The 26,178-nt window shown below is 43.1% G+C and overlaps 2 protein-coding genes and 1 long non-coding RNA gene across 8 annotated transcripts in view; 2 read left to right on the top strand and 1 right to left on the bottom strand.

The window, feature by feature from the left end:
* VCL (vinculin) overlaps nt 1-5,560 on the top strand; it is a 63,056-nt gene extending 57,496 nt beyond the window's left edge. For 4 of the 5 annotated variants that reach the window (XM_084526505.1, XM_084526504.1, XM_084526507.1 and 1 more), the window contains 3 exons: nt 1,402-1,605; nt 2,222-2,326; nt 2,997-5,560. In XM_084526505.1, coding sequence (XP_084382631.1) covers nt 1,402-1,605; nt 2,222-2,326; nt 2,997-3,143 — 456 coding nt within the window. In that variant the 3' untranslated portion in view covers nt 3,144-5,560. Of the gene's footprint in view, nt 1-50; nt 445-1,401; nt 1,606-2,221; nt 2,327-2,996 lie in introns of those variants that run through there. The other variant, XM_084526508.1, reaches the window with a different exon arrangement.
* A 2,100-nt stretch (nt 5,561-7,660) lies between these two features.
* AP3M1 (adaptor related protein complex 3 subunit mu 1) lies at nt 7,661-26,178 on the bottom strand. Of its 2 annotated transcripts, none has more exons than XM_084526510.1 (9): nt 25,927-26,178; nt 15,843-16,118; nt 14,975-15,146; nt 13,252-13,389; nt 12,019-12,104; nt 11,503-11,636; nt 10,917-11,124; nt 9,951-10,095; nt 7,661-8,710 (listed from the first exon to the last, which is right to left on the bottom strand). In XM_084526510.1, the coding sequence occupies exons 2-9, from the start codon at nt 16,113-16,115 to the stop codon at nt 8,610-8,612; spliced, it is 1,257 nt and encodes a 418-aa protein (XP_084382636.1). In that variant the 5' UTR covers nt 16,116-16,118; nt 25,927-26,178; the 3' UTR covers nt 7,661-8,609. The 2 variants fall into 2 exon arrangements, with proteins under 2 accessions (XP_084382636.1, XP_084382635.1); XM_084526509.1 differs by lacking the exon at nt 25,927-26,178 and adding an exon at nt 21,453-21,691.
* On the top strand, nt 16,158-19,347 carry LOC311440077. The gene is made up of 2 exons (XR_014695198.1): nt 16,158-16,552; nt 18,987-19,347. It is a non-coding gene; the product is annotated as an uncharacterized lncRNA (long non-coding RNA).

Genomic DNA, 26,178 nt, shown 5'->3' with positions numbered 1-26,178 from the left:
CTAAACTATTTTTAATAAAAAGGGCTTTAAAATGTTCTTGTCGTTTTCAGATTCTGATGCTTGGATAACTTGTTTGAGGGCTTCGTAAATGACACTGGTCCTAATTTCTTGATCATCCTGCGTGAAAACATGGAAAAGCTTTGTGTTATGTCACTTGCATCCTAACTGGTTATACTAGCAAACAGTTTAGATATTAGGTCACGGTAACGAATAGTTCAGCTTTCTGTGTCGCCTGTGTCTGTGCAATATTTAATTAAATGTTTGGGATACCTTCATGGCTAGTAGTGCGTCATGGAACTATGTGCAAAGGGACAGAATACATTTGGTCAGTTGGGTTCTCACTGTGTACTTCTTGCTCTGGACTTCATTGGTCATTAATTGTGGAATTATACTGAAGAACGAGTGTGCTAATAAATAAACTCACATGCTAATATTTCATCCACACAACAGGAATGCTTCATGGCACTAAATATTTCACATTTTTCTAACAACTTCTTATGAAGGTGAATCTAAATATACTAACAGATTATTAACAATTGATCATCTTGGTCTGCTTTTTTTCTTGCATTAGGTTTCTCTCTGGAACAGTGTATGAGAAATGTTTTTCCTTTGGTCATATTAATTCACATATTGCAAATATTTCTCAAGTACTTATGTGATGGAATTTGATGTATTTAATGAAAGAAATTTGAATTTTAATGATATTTCTAGCTTATCTTTTTAACTTCAAATTCTTCTCTCCTCCTAGAGCCTTTATTTTAAAGGGAGAGAATTTGTCAAAAAGGAAGAAGTGTTACCAAGAAAAAACTTCACTCCCTTCTCCCCCCAGTAAAACCCAACAACCAAAACCAACAACATTGCATCTCATTTCCACATTACCTGTGACAAAGCTTTGTATGTTACAGATTATCTTCCATTTATCCTTCAGCAACATAGCGAGGTAGCAGCACAGAATATTCTTTAACACTTCAGTTTCAGATGCCACTGAAAACCTTATGCTCAACTGTTATGACTACACTATTTAACTGAATTAGTGCTATTTGGTTTAACAAGCTATTTAGCATACTTAAAAACCAAACAAATATGCTTTATCCTAAAACATAGCCAGCAAAGCAGTAACTCCTATTCCATGGACAAACTAACATTTTTCTTTACCGCTTCTTTTTTCCAGTTTTGTAGCAAGCTTTTTTTACTGAGCGTTAGAAAGAAAAGTATGTCATGAGTGTATAATTAGTGCAGATCTTCCCTGTTCCTCGAAGAAACCTCTTCTGTGTTCACAAATGGTTCTTCAATCCTTGACTTGTTGAAAGGGTTGCTGCCAAAATGTATACTGCTGTTCAGATGTGACTTCTGGGAAGCTTTCTTGCAGGCACAAACACTCACTGATGTTGTTCTCTTCAGGGTAATGACATCATTGCTGCTGCTAAACGAATGGCGCTGCTAATGGCAGAGATGTCACGCCTGGTGAGAGGAGGTAGTGGAAACAAGCGTGCCCTTATTCAGTGTGCGAAAGATATCGCTAAGGCCTCAGATGAAGTCACTCGACTGGCCAAAGAGGTGGCCAAGCAATGCACCGACAAACGCATTAGAACGAACCTCTTGCAGGTAATGAGCTAACATGTAAAAGCCTTGAAAATACTTTGTTCTTCTCTTAGTATGAACAGGAGCTCTTGAAGTAAAGCACGTTATCTCTCCTTAAATTATAAAGTTTTGTCAAGTTCCAAGTCTGTTTTTAGATCCCATGGTAGTACATATTGTGTCAAGTCAGGATTTGTATACACATACGTAGAAGATGCCAGTGCCTAAGAGGTCGTGAGAAATACTGTGCTATGAGCACTGGTCTATCTTATGTCTATCTACGTTGCTTTGTATTTCATTTACTCATTCCTCTTATATCAAAGAATATTGGCAGAATTTTAACGCTCAGTACTTTTTTCTCTCATCCAAATCACATCTTTCCATGCCTAAGTCTGGGTGAAACCCTTGAGAAATATATGGACAAAGGGAGAATGCACGTTCCATCCCCAAAATTCCCAAAGCACCTAAAATTAGATGTTCTGTTGTTTTAACAATTTTTGTTAAAGTCTTACAGATTACAAGGTCTCCTTTGTGCTTATTCTTTTTTCTAACAGTAAAACAAAACCAAAGAATTAATCTGCAAATAGAGAAAGTGTATCAGTTTGATTTGTAACGTGAAGCATTTTTTATACTTATTCTTTAGGTCTGTGAGCGAATCCCAACCATCAGTACACAACTCAAAATTCTTTCCACTGTCAAAGCTACCATGCTGGGCAGGACTAATATCAGTGATGAAGAATCAGAACAGGTAAGAGGTGTAAAAATCAGTGGTAGGGTGGAACTGTTGGTCAGTTTCATGGGTAGAAAGATATGATAAGATATGATTGGATGTGTTCCAGGAACTCAATGATTGGAAGATACCTTAGCTATTTATTAAGGGTAACTTTACACCTTGTTTGCTGTTTCAAAAGCTACAGTTTAATAGAATAACGTCAGTCCTTGCCAAGCCAAAAAGTTACTCCGGTTCAAATTTTTATATGAACAACTTACTTATCTTCTTTAATTTAACAGTCAGAAGTGAGCTAGCAAAAGAACTTCTAAAAATAGGGCAGGCTTAATGCCGAAGGAGTAGTAGCACCCTCTGGTGGATTGCAGTGAAAATAGTTGTTCTCCAACATTATGTTGAGTATCTTACAGTTCTGCTGGCTTCCAAATGCATGTTTTCAGTTGAAATCCTGCAGTCTTTTGGCTTCTGAGAGATTATTCAGGTCTGAAGCATTGAGCTTTTAATAACTGTACGGTGAAAAACAGGAAAGTGGTGCTGTGAGTGAACAGAAACTTCATTTGTTTTTGTTTACTTTTCAGAGAGACTGACTTAAAAATGCTTGTATTGGGAGAGTTGTTGTGCATGGTTCTGAATGTGGTATTTCAACGTACATTAGAATTTTTTTTTTTTTTTTTTTTTTTTTTTTTGACAGGCAACTGAGATGTTGGTTCACAATGCCCAGAACCTCATGCAGTCTGTAAAGGAAACTGTGAGAGAAGCTGAAGCAGCATCCATTAAAATAAGAACAGATGCTGGATTCACTCTTCGCTGGGTCAGAAAGACTCCATGGTATCAGTAGACACTAGCCACATAAGTATTGTCTTCTGTAACTTAAAATGCCTTTTTTTGGAAACGGAAGATTTATTAACAGCAAAAGGTGCTGTATACATGAGCTTAAAATTAGCTTATGCTAATGCCCCATTCTAAGGGTATGAATTATAAGAGAATGCATTTCAAATATCTTCAGAACACATTTGATATCAAACACCTCAAAGTCGTTTCTGATAGTAGACAGTTCTTATCTTTTTTTTTTTTTTTTTTTTTTGCTTATGAAGATTCTCTTGAAATCTGTAATCCCAGAAGCACATTTCATTTATGCACTGCATATTCCAGTAGTTTCCATGTGATGGTATAATACGTGCACCTCACTTTAAGCTTGTGTTGGGAGTCTGGGACACTAACAGCGTTATTAGGCAGTGATTTAGGGACAATCAAGGATATGTAAAAATTCACCTCTTCAACAGGATTGTAACTGGTTGTTCTTAAGCCATTCAGAAGTGGTGGAAGGTTTGGATTTTTTAAAAAAAGAAAAAAGGGGTGGGAAGGGGAAAGCCATTTTAAGATGAGGATTAAAATCCCACATCTGAAATTATGTTTTTAATTTTTATTTTTTATTTTCCTGTTGATTTTTGCTTGGCAACAGTGCTTTAGTGAAAACTGGAGCTGTCTGTCACCCTCCTGTCACCCTGCAGGTATGCATTTCAGTACTTGTGCTATACTGAAATGCTTCTAGGTGGATGTTGATAGCACACGGTTGTCAGCCTGAGCCTTACTGCTGGAGTCCTTAATTCATGCAGCTCTCCTTATTGCTCAATTTAACGATGTACTGGGCTGAAAAAATCTGGTTCTCTTAAACTAGCTACATGCCCAGGTCCAGCAAGTGTCATGTGCCAGCTCTCTCCTTTCAAAAACCAAATGTGCACAAACACATGCAATTATTATTATTTTCCATCTAATGCTATTGCATCCACTCAAGATGGAAATTAAAAGATTAAGAATATTAAATTCAAAAGACCTTTTGCCAACTGCATGTTTCCAGCAATGCAGTAGTAGTGTGTAAGCTTTTGGAAACCCAAGCACTGCAGTGCAGGGATGTGAAACTCCTTAGGTAGCAAGATGGCTTCCAGCAAAGAGTGGTTCCTAATGCTAAATGAAATGAGTAAAAATATCTGAGTACAACATACTTGGAGTTTGGAAATTCAAAAGTTTCTGAAGTCTTAGTAATTTTAAAAAACAAAACACACTGTTGATAAAATAGGCTTCAAAAGTTTTTATCCTTCCATTATGTAACATGCCTTCCTACATACGGTTATGTTTATTTGCTCCATTGTGTCTTTCGGCATTTGACAGACAGGGGGGAATTACAGTTTTAGAACGGATCTCCATACATTTGCAAGGGGCATTCACAAACTTGTGCCCAAATCAGCTTGGACCTCATAATGTCCTCATCATTTTCACTTGCTGAAAGATGTTGAATGACCTTTACTATAAAGCCCTTGTTAGACTGATTTTTTTTCCCCTGCTTGAAGGAAAAGAGAGAGAACACTCAGCTGTTCTTTGTCTGTCTGTGACACTTGGACTTGCTCCCCCTGCCCCTTCATTGCACTGTTATCTAAAAAGGGAAGTTAAAGTGATTATAATACATCTGCCTCAAACTAACTGACCTTAGCAAGAAAAAGTGTGTCTTCATCTTCAACTCACTCTCCTGGTGTCTGGGTATTATGAAACACATGGTACTTAGGATCTTTCCTTAGTATTCTCTTCCTGTGATTACCTGGAACAGGAGGAGTAAGGAAGGAGTGCCAGAGCCTTAACCTGAATGTCTTGCGTTTGGTTGGTTTGTACCAGATCTCTAACGTAATTGTAATGTAGTAATTTCTATTTAATAGTAAATAACACTGAATAGGTAGGGGTTATTTTTAAGGGATTTTCTAAATAGTCTTCCTGCATTTCAATACTCCTCACACTCCCACCCCTCTCTGCCCCCCCAAACCCTCTTTCAAGCTTCTCTGTGAGATATTTTTTTTCTCTTTAGTATCACTGTTTAGTTGCTTGACTGATATTAATGCAATATTACTAATGCCTTTAATACATAATTGTTTATGCCAAAGATCACTTTTTGTTTGAGTAATGTTTGCAGGAAAGTTATAAATCATGGTTGCCTTTGATATTCTTCCAGAATGTTTGCTGTAAGTTCTTAAATTGTTTTGTAGAAGCTGAGATACTCGTTCACCTTATGCAATTACTGCTTTTTTGAACACTATTGGTCTTCAGACCTGAAATGCAGCAGAAATTTTAAAAAAGACCATGAATGTCATTTAGAAATGTTTTACCACTATAAAACTTTGTTTATAAACCAAAATGTGTTGTATAGTCTAACGTTTTCAACCTTTTTCTTTGGTTCTGTTAAAACAATAAAACTGCATTTGTACAAAATGTCTGGTTGTCAGTATTAACTGAACAGTGATAATACTGTAAAAAGGGCAAACAGCTCTTACAGAGCAGAAATGCTAAAGCTAAATGATGTTTTTTGAACAGAAAATGTGCAGTTGCTGAAACAGAAAAGAGGATTAAAAGCAGTTGTTTTTGTCTTCGCTGCCAGTAAAACTAACAGTCAAAAGAACCAGTGGGAGAAAATGGGAGTTGTTCCAGAGGCCTGATGGGTCATCTGTTCTAGAAGCACCAACCGAGGTTCTGAAAACTTGAAATGGGATTTGCCTGATCCTGTCAGTAAAGGAAGAACTGTGGTTCTGGCTAGCACTTCATCAAATCTGAATTTTACTTGGCAAACTTGAAAGCAAAGGCAATTGCATGGAATTACTGTTCTGTTTCTGTCGTAGAACCTCTTGCTACAATTCACATAAAGCTTCTGTTTTAAAAAAATCTGTCAGCTTTCACACATTAACACTGTAACCTCACAGGACCAACATTTCTTGGTGATATGGGACTGAACATAGTCCAACAGTGGCAGAAGGCACCTAGGATTTAGTAATACTAGATAAATTACAGATTTCATGCTGTTAACAAAGTTCTCTCCGTAGCTGAAGGAGGATGACAACTTCTGAGACAGTCACCTTTGTCAGCACAGGATATCAAAAGCTGACTAAGAAATCCTCAGTAATGACATCCTTCTGTTCCTTAAGCTGTGCTATTCATACAGGTGTTGGTACAGGTTGTTAGTGGGGAGAGGGTGAACCCTGCTACTGCAAACTGTGCAGCTGACGTTCCTGCGTCTGGGGAAGCGGCGGGAGTCAGCACACCCACAGCAAAAGGCATTAGCCTCACACAACGAAAACCAATTCCCTGAGGAAAACTCTGTTTGTGTTCAGGGCGCCTTTTGTTCCAGGTAAGTGTAACTGTTGATGGTGATTTCTAGTGAGGGACAGTGAAGTGCGGATTGAAGCTCTTCCAGAGACAGCAGCTTTGTGTATCCTCCCCTGGTGGTTGAGTGACACAAGGCTGGTGAAGCTGGTTCTGCAATATGCTGACAAAGTGTTGGTGTTGAAGCTAGCCCTTTCTGATACTGCATTATGTATCTGTCAATAATGGTGTCAGTGCTGAGAGATCTTGCAGCATTTTCAGGCTGCTAATGCAGAGAGCAGTTCTAGCTTTGCAGACTTAAGCTTGGGACCTAGCAGTTACATCTGAAAACAAGTTTTTTTAGTAAAATTTCTTTAACCTGAGGATGTGGTTTACTGTAAAGTGGAACAGATCTGTAGGATAAGCTACAAACTGATACAAGTTCCACCCACTGAAAAAGGTAGGTGAGAAAGCTGGTGGCTTTTAACAGCCAAGTGACATGCTTATACAAATGTGAGGTTTTCTTAGAGGTGCTAGTTTGTAAAAGCAGTATCTTGTAGCTACAGTAATCTTCTGTAATTTCAGAAATTCAAAATAGATGGCTGTGGTCAAGTTTGATATTGCCGAAGTTTCTAATAGAGAATGTGTGAGTTCCTCTTCCTACGGGCCTGCTGCCAGTATTTGAGATGAATTCCCCCTCATTTTTTTTAATTTGTCTCAAAATTTGAAATTTTGGCTACTGTATTACTTTAGTTCCTATTATTCATCTGAAGCCAAGTTAGCACATATTTATCCATTTGTAATCCATATTAATTAAGGAAATAAAGATTCTCCAGTATCCCACTCTTCCTTAATTCTGAAACTTGGGTTTCTCAGCCTGTTATGTACTGCCCAAATGTATGGTTTGAACCCTGGCAGGAAAGTTAGGGCATATACTGGTTTATAGATACAGCAAGCTTATGCTGGTGCGTAAGAAGTTGTTTTGTCTGCTTTGCATCATCATTGCTCTGTCCTTAATGCTTAGATTGTGACATTTCAGTTATCCCACATTCAAAAAAAACCAACACACAAGCTTACTTGCCATGCTCATGAATGCTCTTCCTAAACTTCGAATACCTGCATAGCAATTAAGTTCAGTGAAGAGGTAGCAATTACTTATTTAATTGTATATTGGATGTCTCTTATCTAAAGAGCATTTTGGATAGTTTACAATAGTGAATACTTCACACAAGAAAATGTGTTTGCAGTAGAGTTCCCTTTATTTCATAACATTAAAGCACACAACCATTAAATACACTTGACACTTCTATTGTGCTATCTAAAAAGCTACACTCCAATATACACATGGCACAAATCTGGTGGCATCCACTTCAAACAAGTGGAACATCTAAACCAAAGCAAAGGCTTCACATAAAAAATAGATCGTACTCTCTGCAACTGTATTCTTAAAAAAAATGACAATGATGAGATTGAATGGAAAGAAAGTAGATTACTGAAGCAACAATCACCTCCCATATTAATGCAGAATGTTATTTTTATCAGCTCATCTGCAGATGGCACAAATGAAAGCTGATTAAGGCAAACGCTTCTCAGGAAAGGCGATTTCTTGTAAACAGCAAGGAAAATATTTTTTCTTCATTAGAAGGTCTTTCCCAGGAGTGACATTTGCTATGTCCCAGGCCCTTCTGGGACCCCTGCCCGGCTGCTCTATTTCTGAAGGGATTACATGATGCTTTGTGGAATGCCAACTTGCAGCTGGCTGTAAGAACAGCTGAGATTTCTTTGCAGGCAGCTACAGCAGCAAAATGTGCCTCTACAAGACTTCTCCAAGGGCCTGTCTGGCCTTCATAATGTGCTTGGCCTCTGGGCTTTGGTATCTGGCAGTGTATGTTTACAACATTTTGTGGATCACCTATACCAAATGATTCACCAGCACAACAATTCAGTTTAAAAAAAAAAAGAAAAAAAAAAAGTAAAGGTGTATTAGAAAAAAAGGTACCTTATTTTAAAGCCATAATAAGAAAAACTAAGCTACACTTCCATTTTAAGAGCTGCTGTGCACAAATGCTTTGCTCCCAAACTAATCAGTGTGTCTATTAATTAATCGGCACCTAATTAATAGCAACATAAGTCACTAAGCAGTCATTTTTTAAGGGGAATTTCCTCTTAGAAGTAGAGCATCTTCTCATGTCCTGACCTGGAATTTTCCTGCTTTTGTAATGTATTTGACACCTTTAAAAGGCTTATATTTTTCTCCATACATGTCTAGGCGATTTACTTTCAATCCTGAAAAAGACAAAAATGAGAGTATAAAGTCAGAAGCGAAATACTAGAGATCTCCTTTCTCTGTTTAACAGTCCTGTTTTCTTTAAGCAAGTTAAGGTCAGCTAGGAAGCTAGTTTATGTTCCTACCCCTTTCACAAGTTCATGCAGTTTAAAACAGCAGAAGGGACCAATTTTTCTCACCTAATCATAGCTTCCCTGGGAGGGAAAGGATTTTTTTGTTTTGTTTTACTCAGTGAGGTCACATCCTCCTTATGAGGGATGAACTATTGAACAGATGAGTGCACCTTCTAATGTGTATGTATGCTGCCCTCGTGTTCCCAATAATGCCAGTGAAGCAGAAGACAAATTTTAGAAGTCTTCTCATATAAGAGATTATAATTTCAGTAATTCCTCTGTTAGTAATTAAGGAACAGCAGTAGCTATTAATTACCTAACAGTTTCAGGTTGGCTGCTGCTTTCCCACAAGTCTACTGCCTTTGGCATCCAGCCACTGGTTTGCTATATTTAAGCTAGTGGATTGCAAGTTTAAGAGTAAGGTGTGGAATTCTGTTCTCATACAAGGACTAACCCCTGTTTACTCAAAGTAGTCTAGGAAACAAAAGAACCTGGTAACTACCTAGAAAGACACTACATGCACTACTGCCCATTCTCATCTACTAGTTTCATACATCCTCCTTCCATCCAAATGTGAAGCTTTGCTCTGTTAGGGTCTTGGTCCTGCAAAGCTTACTTACAGAAGCATTTTACAGCTAGACAACTTGTATTTAAGTGTTTGCAGGCTGAGGCTTTGTTTCATTTAAATATATTTTTGGTCATTAGTCTAGAGATTTCATTACGATTTTCCTTGCAGATTGGTTTGAAGATGAAAAACTAGCCAGCTCCAGAAAGAAAAAGGGCATTTTTTTAAAACAACAGTTTTTTGAACACTATAAAGGGCTTTAGTGGTACAAGGCTATAGCAAGTCAAGAGCAGCATACTAAATCACCTCTGCACTAAAAGTAGTAGTTGGCTTCTGTTTAACACACAAGTCAACACAGAAAAGCCCATTCCTCTGTACATTTCTCACAGCCTTTCTTGAGCAAAACTGGCAATTCATAATTCCCAACAAGAGCATCTGGCAGCAAGGTTAACTGCTGGGTTAGAACCCAACTAACTTCAGATCTGCATCTTCAATGCAAAGATTAACTGTTTGCTACTGCTAATTCTCCATCAGTATTGATTTCCTGTAACACCCACTTACCTGAAATTGCGAGCTGTTGGATCTTAAACTGGATATTTAAACTTGGATTTTCTTCTGGCTTGGGGGCTCCAGACTGCAGGTTCACTATGCCCTTCAGATTCGGTAGCTTTTGAGGGGTAATTTTGCCAACGTCCCACGTTAACACCTTGTCAGTAAAGAGAAAGCGGTAGCAGTAGCCTTTATGGATACCACCTATAAAGCCAAGTCCAGATGAAGCTTTTTGTTTGCAGGCTGGGTACAGCAATCAGCCTGGTAGCCCTAAGAATTATGTTGGTGTTTTCATTCTTAAAAGATCAGGGTCTGTTCTTTTTAAAATAAAATGTTACTTGGAGAGCTTTTGCACAGAATTCACATCAAATGCGGCCTGAGATATTTCAAGGGCAGCAGAAAGCTCAGAGCAGGCTGTGAGTGAGACCCAGTAGAAAGGCTTCGCTCAATACATATCTGTGCAATATTTCCTGGGGACTAAAAAGCTTTGGAAGCTTTGGGAAATTCAGGTCGCAAACCTCAACTGAGAAGCAAGAAAGCAGGACTCCCCTGCTCTGTTTCCCTTCCTGTGTGTCTTCAGGCAGTTCTGTGGAAGCGGTTTTCCTGATTTCCTGCCACCTGTTTTTCTGGCTCTTTGTTTTCAGCTCTACTGCATTTTGTCCAGCTAAGTATGTGTTTAATAACATAGCTTGGAGAATACACTACAGCTGAAAGCACCAGCAAAACACTGCTGCATACACTGAAGAAGAATATTTGCAGGAGTGAAGGTGCAGCGGCAGGAATACCAGAAATAATCAGAAATCACACTTGGTGCATCTCTAAGACTGGAAAAGTAAATCTTAAAGAGAATATTTTAATTCATAAACGCGCTGAAGGGAAAGATTCTTGCGATGCGTGGAACAGTGCTCTACTACTTTGCAATATGTAGGACTTGCTCTAATGTCCCCTGAGGTAAATAAATTCAAAATTAAGCCTTACCTTAGTAACTGGATCAAACGTATAGCTGCCCTGCGTAGCGGTGAGGTTCATGTTAAGTACTGCTTTTGGCATGTGAACTGTCATGACAACACCTTCTACTGTTTTTCCCATATTCTGTTTTGGTCCAATGGTAACATCAAATCTTCCTGAAGAACTGTTCTCCTTAAAGCTGATCATATGCTTCACATATACAGGAATTGCCACCAAGCTGAGAAGAGAAGACAATATTATTAAGACAATTTTGACTTTTTTGCTTTATTCTTTTTATGAAGATATGAATCCTCTGTCTACACAGAAACTTAGCCACAAAGCGTCTAGCAGCAACCTTGATTACCAGAAATCAATAGCCCTGCATTATTACCACACATGGTTTATCCCACTGAAAAATGATTGCTCGCTATCAGCAGCTTGCTGAAACGCTGTTTTCTTTAGTGGGGACACAGCACCAGATCAGACAAAATCTGAAAACACGTTTTTTGGCAATAATGCAAATTCCCCTCTTAAAAAGGAAAAATCTGCAGTTACAGTTATCTAATGCTTTCCATCAAAGTTTGTAAAGAACCAGCATGTCTAAACCAGAACGTACTTCTGTGAACTGACACGGTATGAGATCAGTCTGAAATTCCCATCAGGAGGAATAAACGAAAGGACTCTTTCAGACTCCCAGCGTTTGAATCGAATACATGGATGGAAGCTGACATCATCCAGCAGCCTTGGATTCTGTAAATAGCGGTAAAGTGGTAAGTAGAATCTCATAAAACATCAGCAGTTTGAACTAACTACTGAACTACTACACAATTCCTGCTTTTTGTACTCTTAAGTATCTTTTCTCGCCATTTTCTGAGATGCATTACTGAGCTCAACGCATTTCTGGTCTGACACAACACAGTAGCTCCCACAAGTGTATTTTTGTGTACAGACAAAACCCATCCCAGCTACTGAACAGTGCAGCAACTTTTGCAATACAATTTAAAACTCGATGTATTATTTTTCTTGTTTAACATATCAAGTAGTAGCTGTGCTTTCACATTTGTTTAGCTCTGTTCATTAAGAAAAATGCATCTTAAGCAATTAAAATGGACAAACACACTGCTAAACTTACCATGAAAGAAAGAGAAAGATCCGGCATTCCTGAGAGCTTAATACACGAATCAATAACACCTTGGATTTCTGCAAAGACTGTGGAACCTGTGGAAGAGGAAAAAAAAAAAAAAAAAGACACCTCACTTAATACATTATCAAGGGCCTACCAAACCTGCAGTGCAGCTAGAGGGCACAGATGACATTTACACAACACTCGGGAACGTGCCAAGCAGAGATAGGAAAGGTCATTCCAGTTACCTGTGGCCTGGGCAGCTTGCTAAAATACAGGAACCAGAGCAAACATCTTGTTCCAAATCAGCTAATTATACCTTTGCAGGCTGTTACAAAGAGCTTGTACTGGGTACGTCTGAAGTGGTTGCAAGCAACGTGCAAGTAAAAATTCCAGAATATGCAAGCTCTCAATCTTCCTTTCATCTACACTGTCTACTGTCTCCAGAAAAAGGGGGAAGGTTGTAGACGTGCAGGGCAGTTGAAGCAGAAGAAAACAGTCAATATGGAAACACAGTAAGTTTGTGCCATAAAGCACAAGCTGTCATCATCAGCTTGAGCTTTCACAAACACAGCCTGTTTAACAAGAAGAGTACCTATTCACCTTGATGTTAAATAGATCTATAGCCAAAGGAAAACACAAGACTACTAAGCACTGTACCCAGAAAAGGATCATTTTCTTAAGTGCTCCATAAGGATAGAAAGGAATGAGCAGGACTCTGCACTTATTAGTCCTATAAGCAAAGGTTCTTTTAGAAGATACGTAGAAACTCTAGTTTATACACAAAAAAAACAACACTTCCGGCAATCCTGGAACAAGTTTTGTCTTGCTATTGGAGGAAGGCTGATGACTTCTTTTGTCTCATTCACGTGATGGCCCATAAGCAAGGAGATAGATTATTGGCAAGAACCATGGGAAGACAGTTTTGCCATCACATTACAAATGAAGTATTTTTTTCCATTTGTATCTCAGGAGACAAACAATGTGCAATCAGAAAATATTGAAGTACAGAATATTTATTTTAGCTGTACAGTATGTTTTTTGAGCATATTGCTCTTCTGAGGTAAACTAAAGGAATACATTTCGGCATGTCATTTTGAATTGGTCATATATTTCTATTTAAGACATAGATTCATGCATAGGAAACAAGTGCAAAAAAAAAAGTAGACTGTTGTCTCTCTAAACACTAATGGTTAGATGCAGACAGTCAACAACCAAAAATGAGTTTGCAAGGCATCTTACCTGATTTGTCTATAATCGCATCAATTTCCTCAATAACATCAAAGTAGGCTTCGTTGTTTGTGTATTTTACCCCTGCTCTGCGCCAAGGAATGTTGGACAGCTGTCCAGTGGGAAGTGTGTCACCCACATTACTACTGCCTTAAAAATGGAAAAGAACTCAAAATCAGTAATAATTACAAGTGTAATGTTGCAATGACCACAATTAAGAATCAAAGTAAGATCTGGCCCCCCAGGTTTTGCAAACTAAAACCCAAACCACTAAAATTCCATTTGTTAGGTGCCATGAACAAACTTTATGGATGCATCCAGACTTAGAGCTTTTAATTTAATACTGTGCTCAGCAAAATACAAAGCTCAGGTCAGCGGCAGGGTTGAGTAGGAGTAGATGGGGGGCTAGATCCTCCAGAGGATTTCATCACTACAGCTGAACACATCATAGCTCCCTGCAAAGGCTCCGAGTACCCTTTTCCCATCTTCTTGGTGTTCTATCTGGCTGCCTTCATGGCCAATTTGCTGATAAGAGCTGTTATGGAGAAAGACCTGGAAGAAGCCTTAGGGAGAGTTTCCACCCCCTTCACTTTGGAACTACTGTTAAATCCAAGGCTCTCACTCTTGGTGCCCACCTGAGCTACCCAGCAGGGATGTGACAGCCACATCTGTGCCTAGCTGATCCAGCCCCTGGCCCACAGACTGAACTTTCTAGCTTGACTTGCCTGATCATAATGGATTTACCCGGTGATCGCTGATCTGTAGCTGGCCCTGTTATCATCTCCAGCTCTGATGTGGCCCTGACTCATTGGCTCAACTTCTTGGCTCCTTGTCAGGGAGGCCACTGCCCCTGCCTGCCTTGCCGTCACCCTTGGCTTGCAGCTCTTACCACCACCCAGTGTGAGAAGAGGGCTTCGTGAGCTACATGGTTGTGAAATAACTGCTAATATCATTTTTCAGGGAAAAAAAAAACACAAACACACAAAAAATGCCACACAATTTAACACCAATGAGACCGTAACAAAAAATTAAACCTCGTGTGCTACCCCTACCCCAAAGACCAACTCCTCTGAGCGCTGCCCCTGCGTGGCCCTGCAGCCCACCCACTGCCCGTCTGCAGCACAATGTACGGGCAAACATCTCACGTATCCTCGGCCCCATGTGACACCTCATGGCTTACCGCCCTTGCTCCTGCCTGCCAGACCAGCAGATTCCACCAGCTCAGCTGACAGACACGTGGCTCTGTCAGTGCAAGACGTGTGCGTTTACAGCAGCTCGAAACTGCACCGAGCGTGATGGATGCTGAGGGTGGCGGGGGGCCGAGGACAGGCTGTCTGTTCCCAGCCAGCAAAGATTTATTAGATAGCTGTTATATACCTTTATACAATCATTTCTTATAGTACATATAACCTTCTCCAGTGCCCCTCAGTTATTCAAGGCTTGGGCTAGCTCTGTACCACTCCCTGAGCACCTGTCTCCAGTATGTGCTGTCTGAGCTGGGAACTGCTATTCCTGAGGGACTTCAGCAGCTGAGGCTGGACCAGCAGTTCATGGGGACATCGAAGGGTCCATGCATAAACTGCAAATAAGGAAGAAGTCGCTTTTTCTCAACCAGCCGGTCGACAGTGACCTCACCTTACACACTCACGCCAATATGATATTACCTTTTAGCTATGAAGAGTGATGGGGCTTTGCTTTTAAGCTGACCATCACCTCTGAAAGTTTATTTTCATACCTGTGATGGAGTTGACGACGGAGCGCAGAATTGTGGGAGGCTTAATCAGTTCCTTCAGTATGTTGGATTCTGTTGCCAGTGGAAAGCCATTGTCTAACATTTCTTCCAGAAGCTCATACACAATAACTACATTGTCCTTAATTGCAGTCTCAGAACATTCGCCAAAGTAATCCTAAACAAATCAGAGATTATAAAGAGAAGGATTTTTATTCCCGTTAAAATGTTCTGCCTTTTTTTTTTTCCAGCTTACCCCCCAATATCTCAAAGAACTTTAGTGCCTAAGCTGAAAAGCTACTTCTATACTGTGACTGCATCATATGTTCAGGTCACATTTATCATCTAATTAGAATTAAAGGCAGTGTGAACAGTGAAATTAATGTAATCTGGTTTACTATGTACGTATGTCCCAAGGGTTCTCCCATTTCTGAACATTAACACGTCTTAAGTTAGAAGACTGCTGTAAAATATGGAAACTACCTTTTGGCAATGACCAGTTTTCAGAGAGGTTCCTTTATTTACCGTGTCTGTCAAAGAAGTTGAAAACTCACTCTCATTTCACATCTCTTCCTTCCTTCCTGACTGCATGTTCCTCCTAGTTTATCTATATAACACGAACAGTATGAAAGCTCACAGACAAAAGGCAGCTTTTACAAACTGGCATTTGGGTTTTAGTGCTTGTGTGCTGGTCTCTAGAAGTCAAATGAATACACAAAACAATTCTCTTTTCCTCTATAAACCGGCAATTGACTTAACAACTGCAAAGGGGAAAGTCACAGGCAAGACAGTTTATTACCTTTCTTTAAAAGACATCTATACAAAAATTCCTTTGGAATTATTTCAATTTTAATATTACATAACGGTGACAGACCTGGAAAGTATCTGCTACTCGGTGCAGAAATTCGATTACAAAGAGCGGCGGCACTTCTGTCTGTATGACAGACACAAAGAAGATTTTATCCCGATAGATGCTGATGAGGTAGTGATGTGGCGTTGAGATGACAGGAGGTACATTCTCAACATCGATTGCTTTCTCCTGAGCTTCAAAGAAATAATCACACACAGACTGGCTCACAACACTCTTCCAGTGCTTCTCCAGGAATATATCACCAGAACAGTTTATAAGAAACAGGCTGTGGATCATTTTCTGTTGGAAACAAATTCAAAGAAGTTAAAATAAACAAAAGGAATTGAGGATTAACATTACTTCTTCTCCCACGTTCCCTTTCTTATTATGGCTATTGTTTACTAATATGCAGTGTGAATTTAGGATACTGCTCTTTTTAAAAAAAAATCCATTTTCTTTATTTAAGGAATGCTCTGCCACAAAATAATCCACAATGGATTAAGCTGTTACCATGTATCACAATGTAAGCAAGAAGCCAGCACCCTTGACTCCTACTTGCATCCATACCAGGCATTTGTAATTTATTTCTTAAAGCACAGCTGACTGTCCTGAGTCGGCACTCACTCAAACATGCATGGCAACATGCAAGGATAACTTCATGATTTAAGTTTCCTTTTTTTTTCCTCGTGGCAGAGGAGTTTGCATAACATCTGCATGTGTAACTGAGCACTGTGGTATTGTCGTGGTTCCGCTCGAGTGGGCAGCCGAGCTCCACCACAGCCGCTCTCTCACTCCCCCTCCTCAAAGAGGAATGGGGAGAAAATATGTGAAAAGGGCTCAAGGATTGAGATAAGGACGAGAAAATCACGCAATAATTATTGTAACGGGCAAAACAGACTCGGCATAAGGAGATAGTAAGATTTATTGCCTACAACTAACAAGCGAGAGAAGTGAGAAAACAAAGGAAAAAAAACAAAAGCACCTTCCCCCCCATCCACCCTCTTCCACCTCCTCCCCCCGAGCGGCGCAGGGGAACGGGGGAATGGGGGTTATGGTCAGTCTACAGCACTTCTTCTCTGCCGCTCCTTCTCGGTCACTCTCGTCCCCTGTGCTGTGGGGTCCCACCCACGGGATGCAGTCCTTGATGAACTGATCCGGCGTGGGCTTCCCACAGGCAGCAGCTCTTCCAGAACTGCTCCAGATATGGGTCTGTACCACGGGGTCCATCCCTCAGGAGAAAACTGCTCCAACCTGGCTCCCCTACGGGCAGCAGCTCCTGCCAGATCACCTGCTCCTGCGTGGGCTCCTCTCCACGGGCTACAGGTCCGGCCCGGAATCTGCTCCGGCAGGGGTCTTCCACAGGCGGCAGCCTCCGTCAGTGCAGGGCCACCTGCTCCACCGTGGTCTCCTCCACGGGCTGCAGCGTGGAACCCTGCTCCACCGTGGTACTCCATGGGCTGCAGGGGGACATCCTGCTTCACCATGGTCCTCACCACAGGCCGCAGGGGACTTCTGCTCCGGCGCCTGGAGCACCTCTCCCCCTCCTTCCACACTGACCTTGGTGCAAGGCTGTTCTCCCACTCCCTTGACTCTCCCGGCTGCTGTGTGGCGCAGCGTTTTTTCCCTGTCTTAAATATGCTCTCACAGAGGCGCAAAACAACATCGCTTATTGGCTCGGATCTGGAAAACAATGGGGCCCTTCCCAAACATGGGGCAGCTTCTAGATCTTTCTCACAGAAACCACCCCTATGGCTCCCTGCTACCAAAACCTTGCCACGTAAACCCACTACATTCCACCCCTCGCCTCTGTTAAAAGCATATTTAAGACTACTCACAACATACCATCACAAACTTCACTTACATCAAAAAGAAAAAGAATTCACCACACCAAAATAAACATAACATCATCACAGCACCGACAAGGTGGACATTTTACACACACACCACCCCTCGTCCCTTCACCACACTAACATCTCACAGTTACTGCTTTCTTAAATTCTTCACAACTTGTACATTCCTAACAATCATCCTGCACATATTTTTGCCCGTTACTTCTACTAACTATCATCCTTATCTCAAATTCCTCGAGCCCCACGTTGGGCGCCAAAAAAGACTGTCGTGGTTCCGCTCGAGTGGGCAGCCGAGCTCCACCACAGCCGCTCTCTCACTCCCCCTCCTCAAAGAGGAATGGGGAGAAAATATGTGAAAAGGGCTCAAGGATTGAGATAAGGACGAGAAAATCACGCAATAATTATTGTAACGGGCAAAACAGACTCGGCATAAGGAGATAGTAAGATTTATTGCCTACAACTAACAAGCGAGAGAAGTGAGAAAACAAAGGAAAAAAAACAAAAGCACCTTCCCCCCCATCCACCCTCTTCCACCTCCTCCCCCCGAGCGGCGCAGGGGAACGGGGGAATGGGGGTTATGGTCAGTCTACAGCACTTCTTCTCTGCCGCTCCTTCTCGGTCACTCTCGTCCCCTGTGCTGTGGGGTCCCACCCACGGGATGCAGTCCTTGATGAACTGATCCGGCGTGGGCTTCCCACAGGCAGCAGCTCTTCCAGAACTGCTCCAGATATGGGTCTGTACCACGGGGTCCATCCCTCAGGAGAAAACTGCTCCAACCTGGCTCCCCTACGGGCAGCAGCTCCTGCCAGATCACCTGCTCCTGCGTGGGCTCCTCTCCACGGGCTACAGGTCCGGCCCGGAATCTGCTCCGGCAGGGGTCTTCCACAGGCGGCAGCCTCCGTCAGTGCAGGGCCACCTGCTCCACCGTGGTCTCCTCCACGGGCTGCAGCGTGGAACCCTGCTCCACCGTGGTACTCCATGGGCTGCAGGGGGACATCCTGCTTCACCATGGTCCTCACCACAGGCCGCAGGGGACTTCTGCTCCGGCGCCTGGAGCACCTCTCCCCCTCCTTCCACACTGACCTTGGTGCAAGGCTGTTCTCCCACTCCCTTGACTCTCCCGGCTGCTGTGTGGCGCAGCGTTTTTTCCCTGTCTTAAATATGCTCTCACAGAGGCGCAAAACAACATCGCTTATTGGCTCGGATCTGGAAAACAATGGGGCCCTTCCCAAACATGGGGCAGCTTCTAGATCTTTCTCACAGAAACCACCCCTATGGCTCCCTGCTACCAAAACCTTGCCACGTAAACCCACTACAGGTATCTCGAAGAGAAATCTCATTAGCTTGTCAGCTTTAGCTAGTGAACAAGAAAAGTGTTTTTTATTTGCTAGCTAATTAGTCTTTTGCTTATGATCTACACTAAGCTGCAATTGGATAAAGGACTGAAATTCATTAAAAGTACACAAAAACATAAATTTACCTGTTTTACCTAACAAAATTGTTTCAAATGAAAATATAGCCTCTAAAATACAATGAAAAACTAACTCACTCATGAAACAAGGGCGACATTAGCTGCAGTTATGGAATGTGACTGTTTTTTTTCTTGTATCTTTCAAGATTTACAAATAATATACCCCAGCCACTGATCCTTCATTTTATTCTTGGGAAAAGCAGCTTATCTGTCTTTTTAAAAAACTAATTCCCAGTCTACTTCTCAACTTGCAATGCGACAGTAAGTGAACAAAGTTATTGATTCAAACCAAAGTGAATCAACTATTTTCTCCACATCTGTACCAGAGACAAATGCTGTGAGGGTTCAGCTTATGGAAGCTATAAAGCTATATTTAAAGCTATGGAAGCTATAAAGCTATAAAGCCTTGGCTGACCTGCAGCATAACCACACTGACAAAATTAAGTTTAAATTCAGGCTTAGAAAACAAAGCCATCAAAATTTAACCCAAGCACAGGCTCCTCAAGCTGAAGTGGTACTTGCATCCTGCATAAACTCGTTCTGCAGTTGAAGAAGCTGCCTCTGTTCAGCCCTGTTGCCTTCCAAGTATCAATATTACCAGTCCTGCAGCTCTGCAATTACCTATATTAGGAAACTGGTCTGGTCATAAATTGACACGGAAAAAGGCAATTCTGATCAAATCAGCTTCCTGAGGCAAGTTGCTGCATTGCCAGAGCGCGCTACATCTGGTGCAGAGGAGGGGGCAGATGACAGCAAGGCACCAGTGGGCCCGCTGGGACCGCACCGCATCCCAGGCAACTCCTGTCAAAAGCACGCTGTCCTTAGTGGTAAGCACAAAGGGACCCACGGCCAATCTGTGGACTGGAAAATCCAATTAAGCCAATGCAGCACATAAGGGGAAGTTACTTTGGAATTGGTGATTGCGGATTTTTTTAAAAGTGAGAAAGAAAACAAAGCTACAAAGTGACACCATTGCATATTTCTGCTATACGTTTTCTGAACCAATTTAATCTCTAATTGAGTTTGCTAAAAACCAAACAGGCAATTTTTATACTATGAGCACAGCGTTCTCACAAAGGAGCCCTGACACAATGCTGTAATCCAGTTTAACTAAACATGTTCTGAATTTAGCCAGCGCTGGACATTAAAACCTCCAAAATCTCCCGGATAGCCGCACAGCGGCACTGAGCATAATCAACCGCTGAATGTCAGTATTGTTCCGCGCCAAGGCAGCCAAACATATGAAGGTGATCAGCTGTAAAGCTCAGAATAGTTCTCTGTACATTTTAATATGGATACAATAGTGTATCTGTTACCGGCCGTAAAACCCCATTCCCAGTGCGTGCGCCCCAAGCTGGGTGGGGGCGTTCAGCCCAGGGCTGACCCACAGCGTGGCTGACACTGCCCCCAAGAAGGATCCCGCAGTGCCTTCAAGCCCTCACAGCTGTCCTGCTGTAAATGTTCACACCGGTTCTAGGTCAGGAGCCACTGCTTCGTTACGCTGCATTTTTAACGAGCACAGCGTGCAGCACGCCAACAGCATCGCGACCTAGGTGCAGCCACGCTGCCGTGCTCTGCCTGCAGCCGGCTCCCAGCTGGAGCAGTGTCTGCTGGCACGGCCTCTTCCCTGCAATGAATCCCACGCACGGTATCAGGCCGTGACCTATGTGCTGTGGAGGGAGGGCCTGCACGGCCAGAGGGGCGGTGGCGTTGGACCCCTGCCCCTATTTACTCATCGGCCCCAGATGCCCAGACGCCAGCTGCGTTCATGACTTTGTGCGGCCTTGGGGCGAGGTGGAAAAGCAAACTGACCCAGGGGCCGTGCCCGGCAGATTATGGCCTTACGGTGACTGTGGAAACCAGGAGTAAATTCCCACCTCGCTGCCTTCCCCGTCCCCTGGTACGTGTCAGAGGATGTCCCATGATACATACTGATTTTGCTTTTAGAGCAAGTGTTCCCTTCACAACCCCTCATGCGCCTTCCTCCTTCACAGCCTTTAGCAGTATGCTAATGAGAAACTTAATTAGAAGTGCTCTGGAAAATTGTAGCTCTGGCCTTGCAGCTTGTATAGACGTTCAGCACCCCGCTACCCACGGGCACAGCCTGCTCCATCGGTCAGCGGGTCAGCTCTCTGCCCGTGCTGACCACAGTAAGGCAGCTCGTAGAGCAACGCAACGCAAACCCATTTCACCTACCCCACACTGTCAAACTGGCACCAGCCAGATACAGATGGATGTGATGTTGTCTACCTTGCAATTGGTACTACTACAAACATATCTTTTATAAGGTAAGATTTAACAAAATTTACTTACGGTGCTTCCAATACCGAGGATTTCCCTGCTACTCTATTTTTTGGCTGCCAGGCTTCATATAAGACGTGGAGACATCCCTGAGTTTTTCTCATTATCTAACCTTGTCCTTCTACCCCGTCAGAACTTGAGATTTGCAAAGACAAAAGGATTAGAAAAGCTAAACATTAGAAATCACTCCAGTAACAGTGAGATTCCTCACACCATTAGGTCAAGTAAATACCAGTGGGCAAAGAGCAAAGCTTAGGAGCTGGGACGCTTTGAGGGTAAAGGTCTTGAATCAAAGTCCATCGGTTTAAAATACAGCAGCAAAGGCACACCGCCAGAATTCAAGAACCAGGGAGTGCCTCTGCAGCAGCGGACACACACACCACTTTGAGAGGGCAGCAGGCAAACACCCTGTGTAAAATAAAGGATGTCCTTCAAAAGGACGTGTCTCCCATCTCGCTGCTTCAAGGCCTACCTAGGAAGCAGACTGAAGGACTTTGTGGTTTATTATTTGCATCTTTAGTCCAGAGGAAGCCATTCAAGGTACTGTTTAATAGGCAGATATCCTTCAATACTCCTGCTGGCTGCAGATCTTCCCGTCACTGCAGCAACGAGGAGCCCAGCACAGGCTGCGTGGTTGCTTCTTGCAGACCTCGCTCCCACCCTTGTTAAGGTGCTGACCTAAGAAATTCCTCACGGCTCTACGGGGTCATTTTCACTCTTCAAAACGTGAAGCCCTCAAAAAAAACGCAAATATTTTAACTTAGATGTCTTCAAATATGCTATTTCCAACTCTGTGCCTTTCTTTTGACTAAATCTGGATTTTGCAATTTCACTTTTTTCCCCCCCCATCTCTTGGCAGAAACATCTGGACCAAAATCACAGCAGGCTTATGAGACAAAAGCGGAGCTCATTGGAAAGCTGGAAGGGCTGTGATCATGGGAAAAACACTGCCTGTATGGGCTTGTCCTTAGCTACAACCAAGTACTCTAAAATTTAACTAATGGCAGAAATTCTGTTGCCAGCTGCTTTTCCCTGACACTGAGCTGAATTACAGCCAGAACTCCGAAAAACAGGACCCAAGGAATTTGTCACTGACCCCTGCAATGCCCTTCAGAGTGTTACTGAACAGGGCTTGATGTGGAACCATCACTGGAAAATATTCCGGAGCTCCCACGTCCCCTGCATCTGGCAGAGCTGCTCCAAAGGGCACAAGGATTAGTGGGAGCAGACTGCCTGAGCCTCTGCTATGTATCTGTGGAAATGAACTTCCAGCCCTTAAGAGAATGGAAAGTAATCAAATGCTCAGAGTAATCTGGAGAAACAAATAAGCTCAAATAGATGATTCTATTTCTACTTCAGTTAGTATTTTTGTCACAAGCAGCTGGTCGGTAGTTTAAGCTAGCTTTTTGCAATAAATTCAAGATATGTCACAAACGTGCCACAGATGTGGCAAAACCAAACCACTTTTGCTTCCCTCCCCCCAAGCCCCATTCACTGACTCTTAAAATAGAAAACTACCAAGGAGAAGTCCTATCAAACACTTCAATGACATTTACAAGGCAGCCAACGTGACAGCTCTGAACTTACAATTAGCTGGATACAACAGCAGTAGTTGTGAGCCTCAGATCTTACTAAAATGAGAACAGTCTGTAATTTCAAGTTTTTTTGTTTCTATTTTTTGGAGGGCTCCTATCGCTGTTAGCATATCTTACTGCTGCTCCTGAAGTTGTCATTAATCTCTTCATTTATAAGGTGCCCACAGCTTAAGGCACCCACACATTAGGGTGAAAATGTATTCGCACCCCTTCTAAAGAAGTGCCCAGTGTTTTTCTTTGTTACTCGAGCAAAACTCCCAGAACCAAATTAGCGGCCACCTAACAGCATCAAGTGCTGGTGCCCGTGCAACAACCACTTAGATGTACATCTCATAAGCAAACTCATCCCTATTAAAGCCAAAACACTTTGCTTCCCAGATACTCAATGTACATTTATTTACCTTCCCTCTTGCTTAAAATCTTGTTACTGACTTTCTGGAACTGATTGTGAAAGGAAGCAGTCCTCGGAGAATATTCTGATGTTGTCTTAAATCAGTATTTAGTGTCCAGAACAGCCTCTCCAACTTCCTCCGTATTTATACCAAAAAAAAAAGTCACATCCTGCATAACAATTTGTGCAGCATTTCATCTGACTGATCAACTTTCCAATAATATATTTGCATGGTGCCTCTGTACAATGCAGCATAAATCTTCTAAATGCTGGCAAGCTTGTTCCATCTCTTGCCAACACAACAATATTAGATTCAGAATAATCAAGCAGTATTAGATACTGAATAATTGTGGTTCCATTTGAGATCTGCAGGAACAGAAGGTTTCACTGTAAAAGCTAAAAACCCAATAAAGTCTCCTAGAAAAAAAATAATATTAAAAATTAATTGCTGAAGCGACATTTTTACATGAAGATGGAGCATTTCTAAAACAATTTATGTCCAAATCGGGGAATCTAGGACTGCTAATGGACCATTTAAGAAATCCACTCTCTGAAAGCATTACTGAATAAAGACAGAGAGAGGACCAAATTGAAACAGTACGGCCAATATCTCATCACCAGGAGTTTCAGAAACAGACCGATAGGACTGTCAGGCTCCCAGAACCACCAGAAACTTTGAATGTCCAAGGCAGCAGGATTCGACCACAGGACACAAAGCCTCATCTCAGTAGTTACTTGGGAAAATGCGTTGAGTTGGTCTTCCAGTTCACTGCTCCGGTACCTGACAGGCTGCAGCGAGGGTGCCACCAGCTTTATGCCACTCTTTTCATGGGCTCTATTTTAAGAGGCACTCAAGGTTCATGAAAGGACAGTGCAGGGCCACAGAGCCACGCACTACTGAAATCCTAGACCTGAGCCAAGAAGCACCACTACAGCTCTGCTGGAAACGACAGCTCTCCCTAACAGACGTGCACTCTGACACAACTAGTCCAAAGTCCAAATGGTAAAGGAAGGCACATACCCATTTTTATTTACCTTCTCTTCCACAAGTAGAGAACAGAGCTGTACTCTTTAATTCTACCATCATATCTAATCAAAATCAGGCTCCAGAATTTTGAGTGTTACAGAACCTTCCAAAAAGTTCCTGCTGAAGAGCAGCCCCTTATGCACGTACGCTGAACAAACATAAAAACAATATTGTGTGTTGTTTGTGTATTAACTAAGTTTAATATACAGTAAAGCGGTACAGGAAGTAGGTTGGCTGAAAATAAAGCAGGAGGAAGAAAATACATTGTGAAAAGGTTTAATTTGGTTTCTTCCCATTATTACAGCTGTGATGTACAGCTGCCACTTGTCACCTGCTGTTCAGGCCTCTCTACCTCATGAACTCCAATTTCTCTTTCAAAAATTCTCATGACAGAATTTCTCTAATATTGCTTAATGCAGAATTGCTCATAAGGAGAGCACTGCTTGAAGGTGTGGCTGGGACTTAACTGGTACATAGCTACTTGTCACAACTGGAAACTTCACTTCTGGACAAGGAAAGCAAAGCTGAGTACTAGAGGACGTGGAGGGGTCTTACTGATTAATTTGCCATCGGTGAGGAATGTTCAGGTATGTGCATGCAGACAGGAAAGAATCTTCTTGACTCATTTTCTCCCAAATCTGGGTGTGCTTGTGGTTTTTGAGTTACCCAACACCCATGATACCACAGACTAAATCCCAGATATTTACAGTGATGTACCAGCAAGGCTTTTAACTGCTGGGAACTGCTGGCTGAATCAGCCTCACGGTTGGCACAGTCCTTTTGTACAAGAGTGCTTCTATCATTTTACCTCTTCCATGAGCAATTCAATTAGCTTGTGCTTTTCCTGGAAAACAGCTTTGCCATTCCTATACCGCAGTCTGCCTTCTATGAACACAAATTTTCATTATTCAGGCATGACTATCTTTTTTTTGCCTGGTTGTTTATACCACAGCGACATTTAACGAAGTTGTTCCTTCAGCCACACCAACACCTCGGTGTGCTGAGGGAGCGGTGAATGCACTGTACCTCAGGGCAGGTCACCCCTGGCACAGGGGGCGAGGAGCTGCAGCCTGCCCCAGCTGCGCACTGAGCAGGGCAGGAAGGGTGCACTGCACAGCGATGGGTGATAGCGGATTAACGCCCAGGGCACATTACAGAGGCTAACGCTCAGGAGGACCCTTGCTGATTAATGAGGCAAGCGCTGTGCGCTCAGGCTGAAAGGTCCAGGCTGGCAGCAGTGACCCTGGAGCACTGAGGGGCGCTGGGTGCCAGGGCTCGGGCACCCCATCCCCATCCCCATCCCCATCCCCATCCCCTGGCAGCGGGTCCGGGCTATGGCCGGGGGTCCGTGCAGGCCCCGGGCCTTTCCCCGGCGACCCGGCGCAGCCCCTCCCGGAGCCCGCTGCCCCCTCGAGCCCCCCGGGGCTGCCCCCGGCCGCCTGAGCGCGGTGCCGCCGCCCGCCCCCCACCTACCTCCGCGTCCTGCCCGGCGCGGCCCGCTCGCGGGGCAGCGGCCAAGATGGCGGCGAGGCCCGGCGGCGCGGGGCCGCCCCCCGGCGGAGGCGCGGGCGGCCGGGGCGCTGCCTGCTCCGCGCGGCGCCCGGCGGCGGCCCCGGGGAGCCCCGGCCCGGCCTCGGCCCGCTCGGCTCCCCCCCGGCCCCGCGGCCGCCGCCGGCCCCGCGGCGCCCCTCGGCCTCGGGCGGGGGACGGGGCCGCCGGCGGGGG

This window comes from Aythya ferina (assembly GCF_964211825.1).
Source record: "Aythya ferina genome assembly, chromosome: 7".
In the NCBI taxonomy this organism is placed as follows: Eukaryota; Metazoa; Chordata; class Aves; order Anseriformes; family Anatidae; genus Aythya; species Aythya ferina.
The sequence above is the reverse complement of the archived record's forward strand: the minus strand, read 5'-3'. Positions and strand labels throughout refer to the sequence as shown.

Bases quoted from the DNA above. Each gene is read 5' to 3' on its own strand.
- AP3M1 (XM_084526510.1), bottom strand. From the start codon at position 16,115: ATGATCCACAGCCTGTTTCTTATAAACTGTTCTGGTGATATATTCCTG. The intron at 13,390-14,974 runs GTATGAAAATAA...TCCATTTTTAAG, and splicing joins CGTCGTCAACTCCATCACAG to GCAGTAGTAATGTGGGTGAC. The intron at 10,096-10,916 runs GTAAGGCTTAAT...TTTACTGACAAG, and splicing joins CGTTTGATCCAGTTACTAAG to GTGTTAACGTGGGACGTTGG.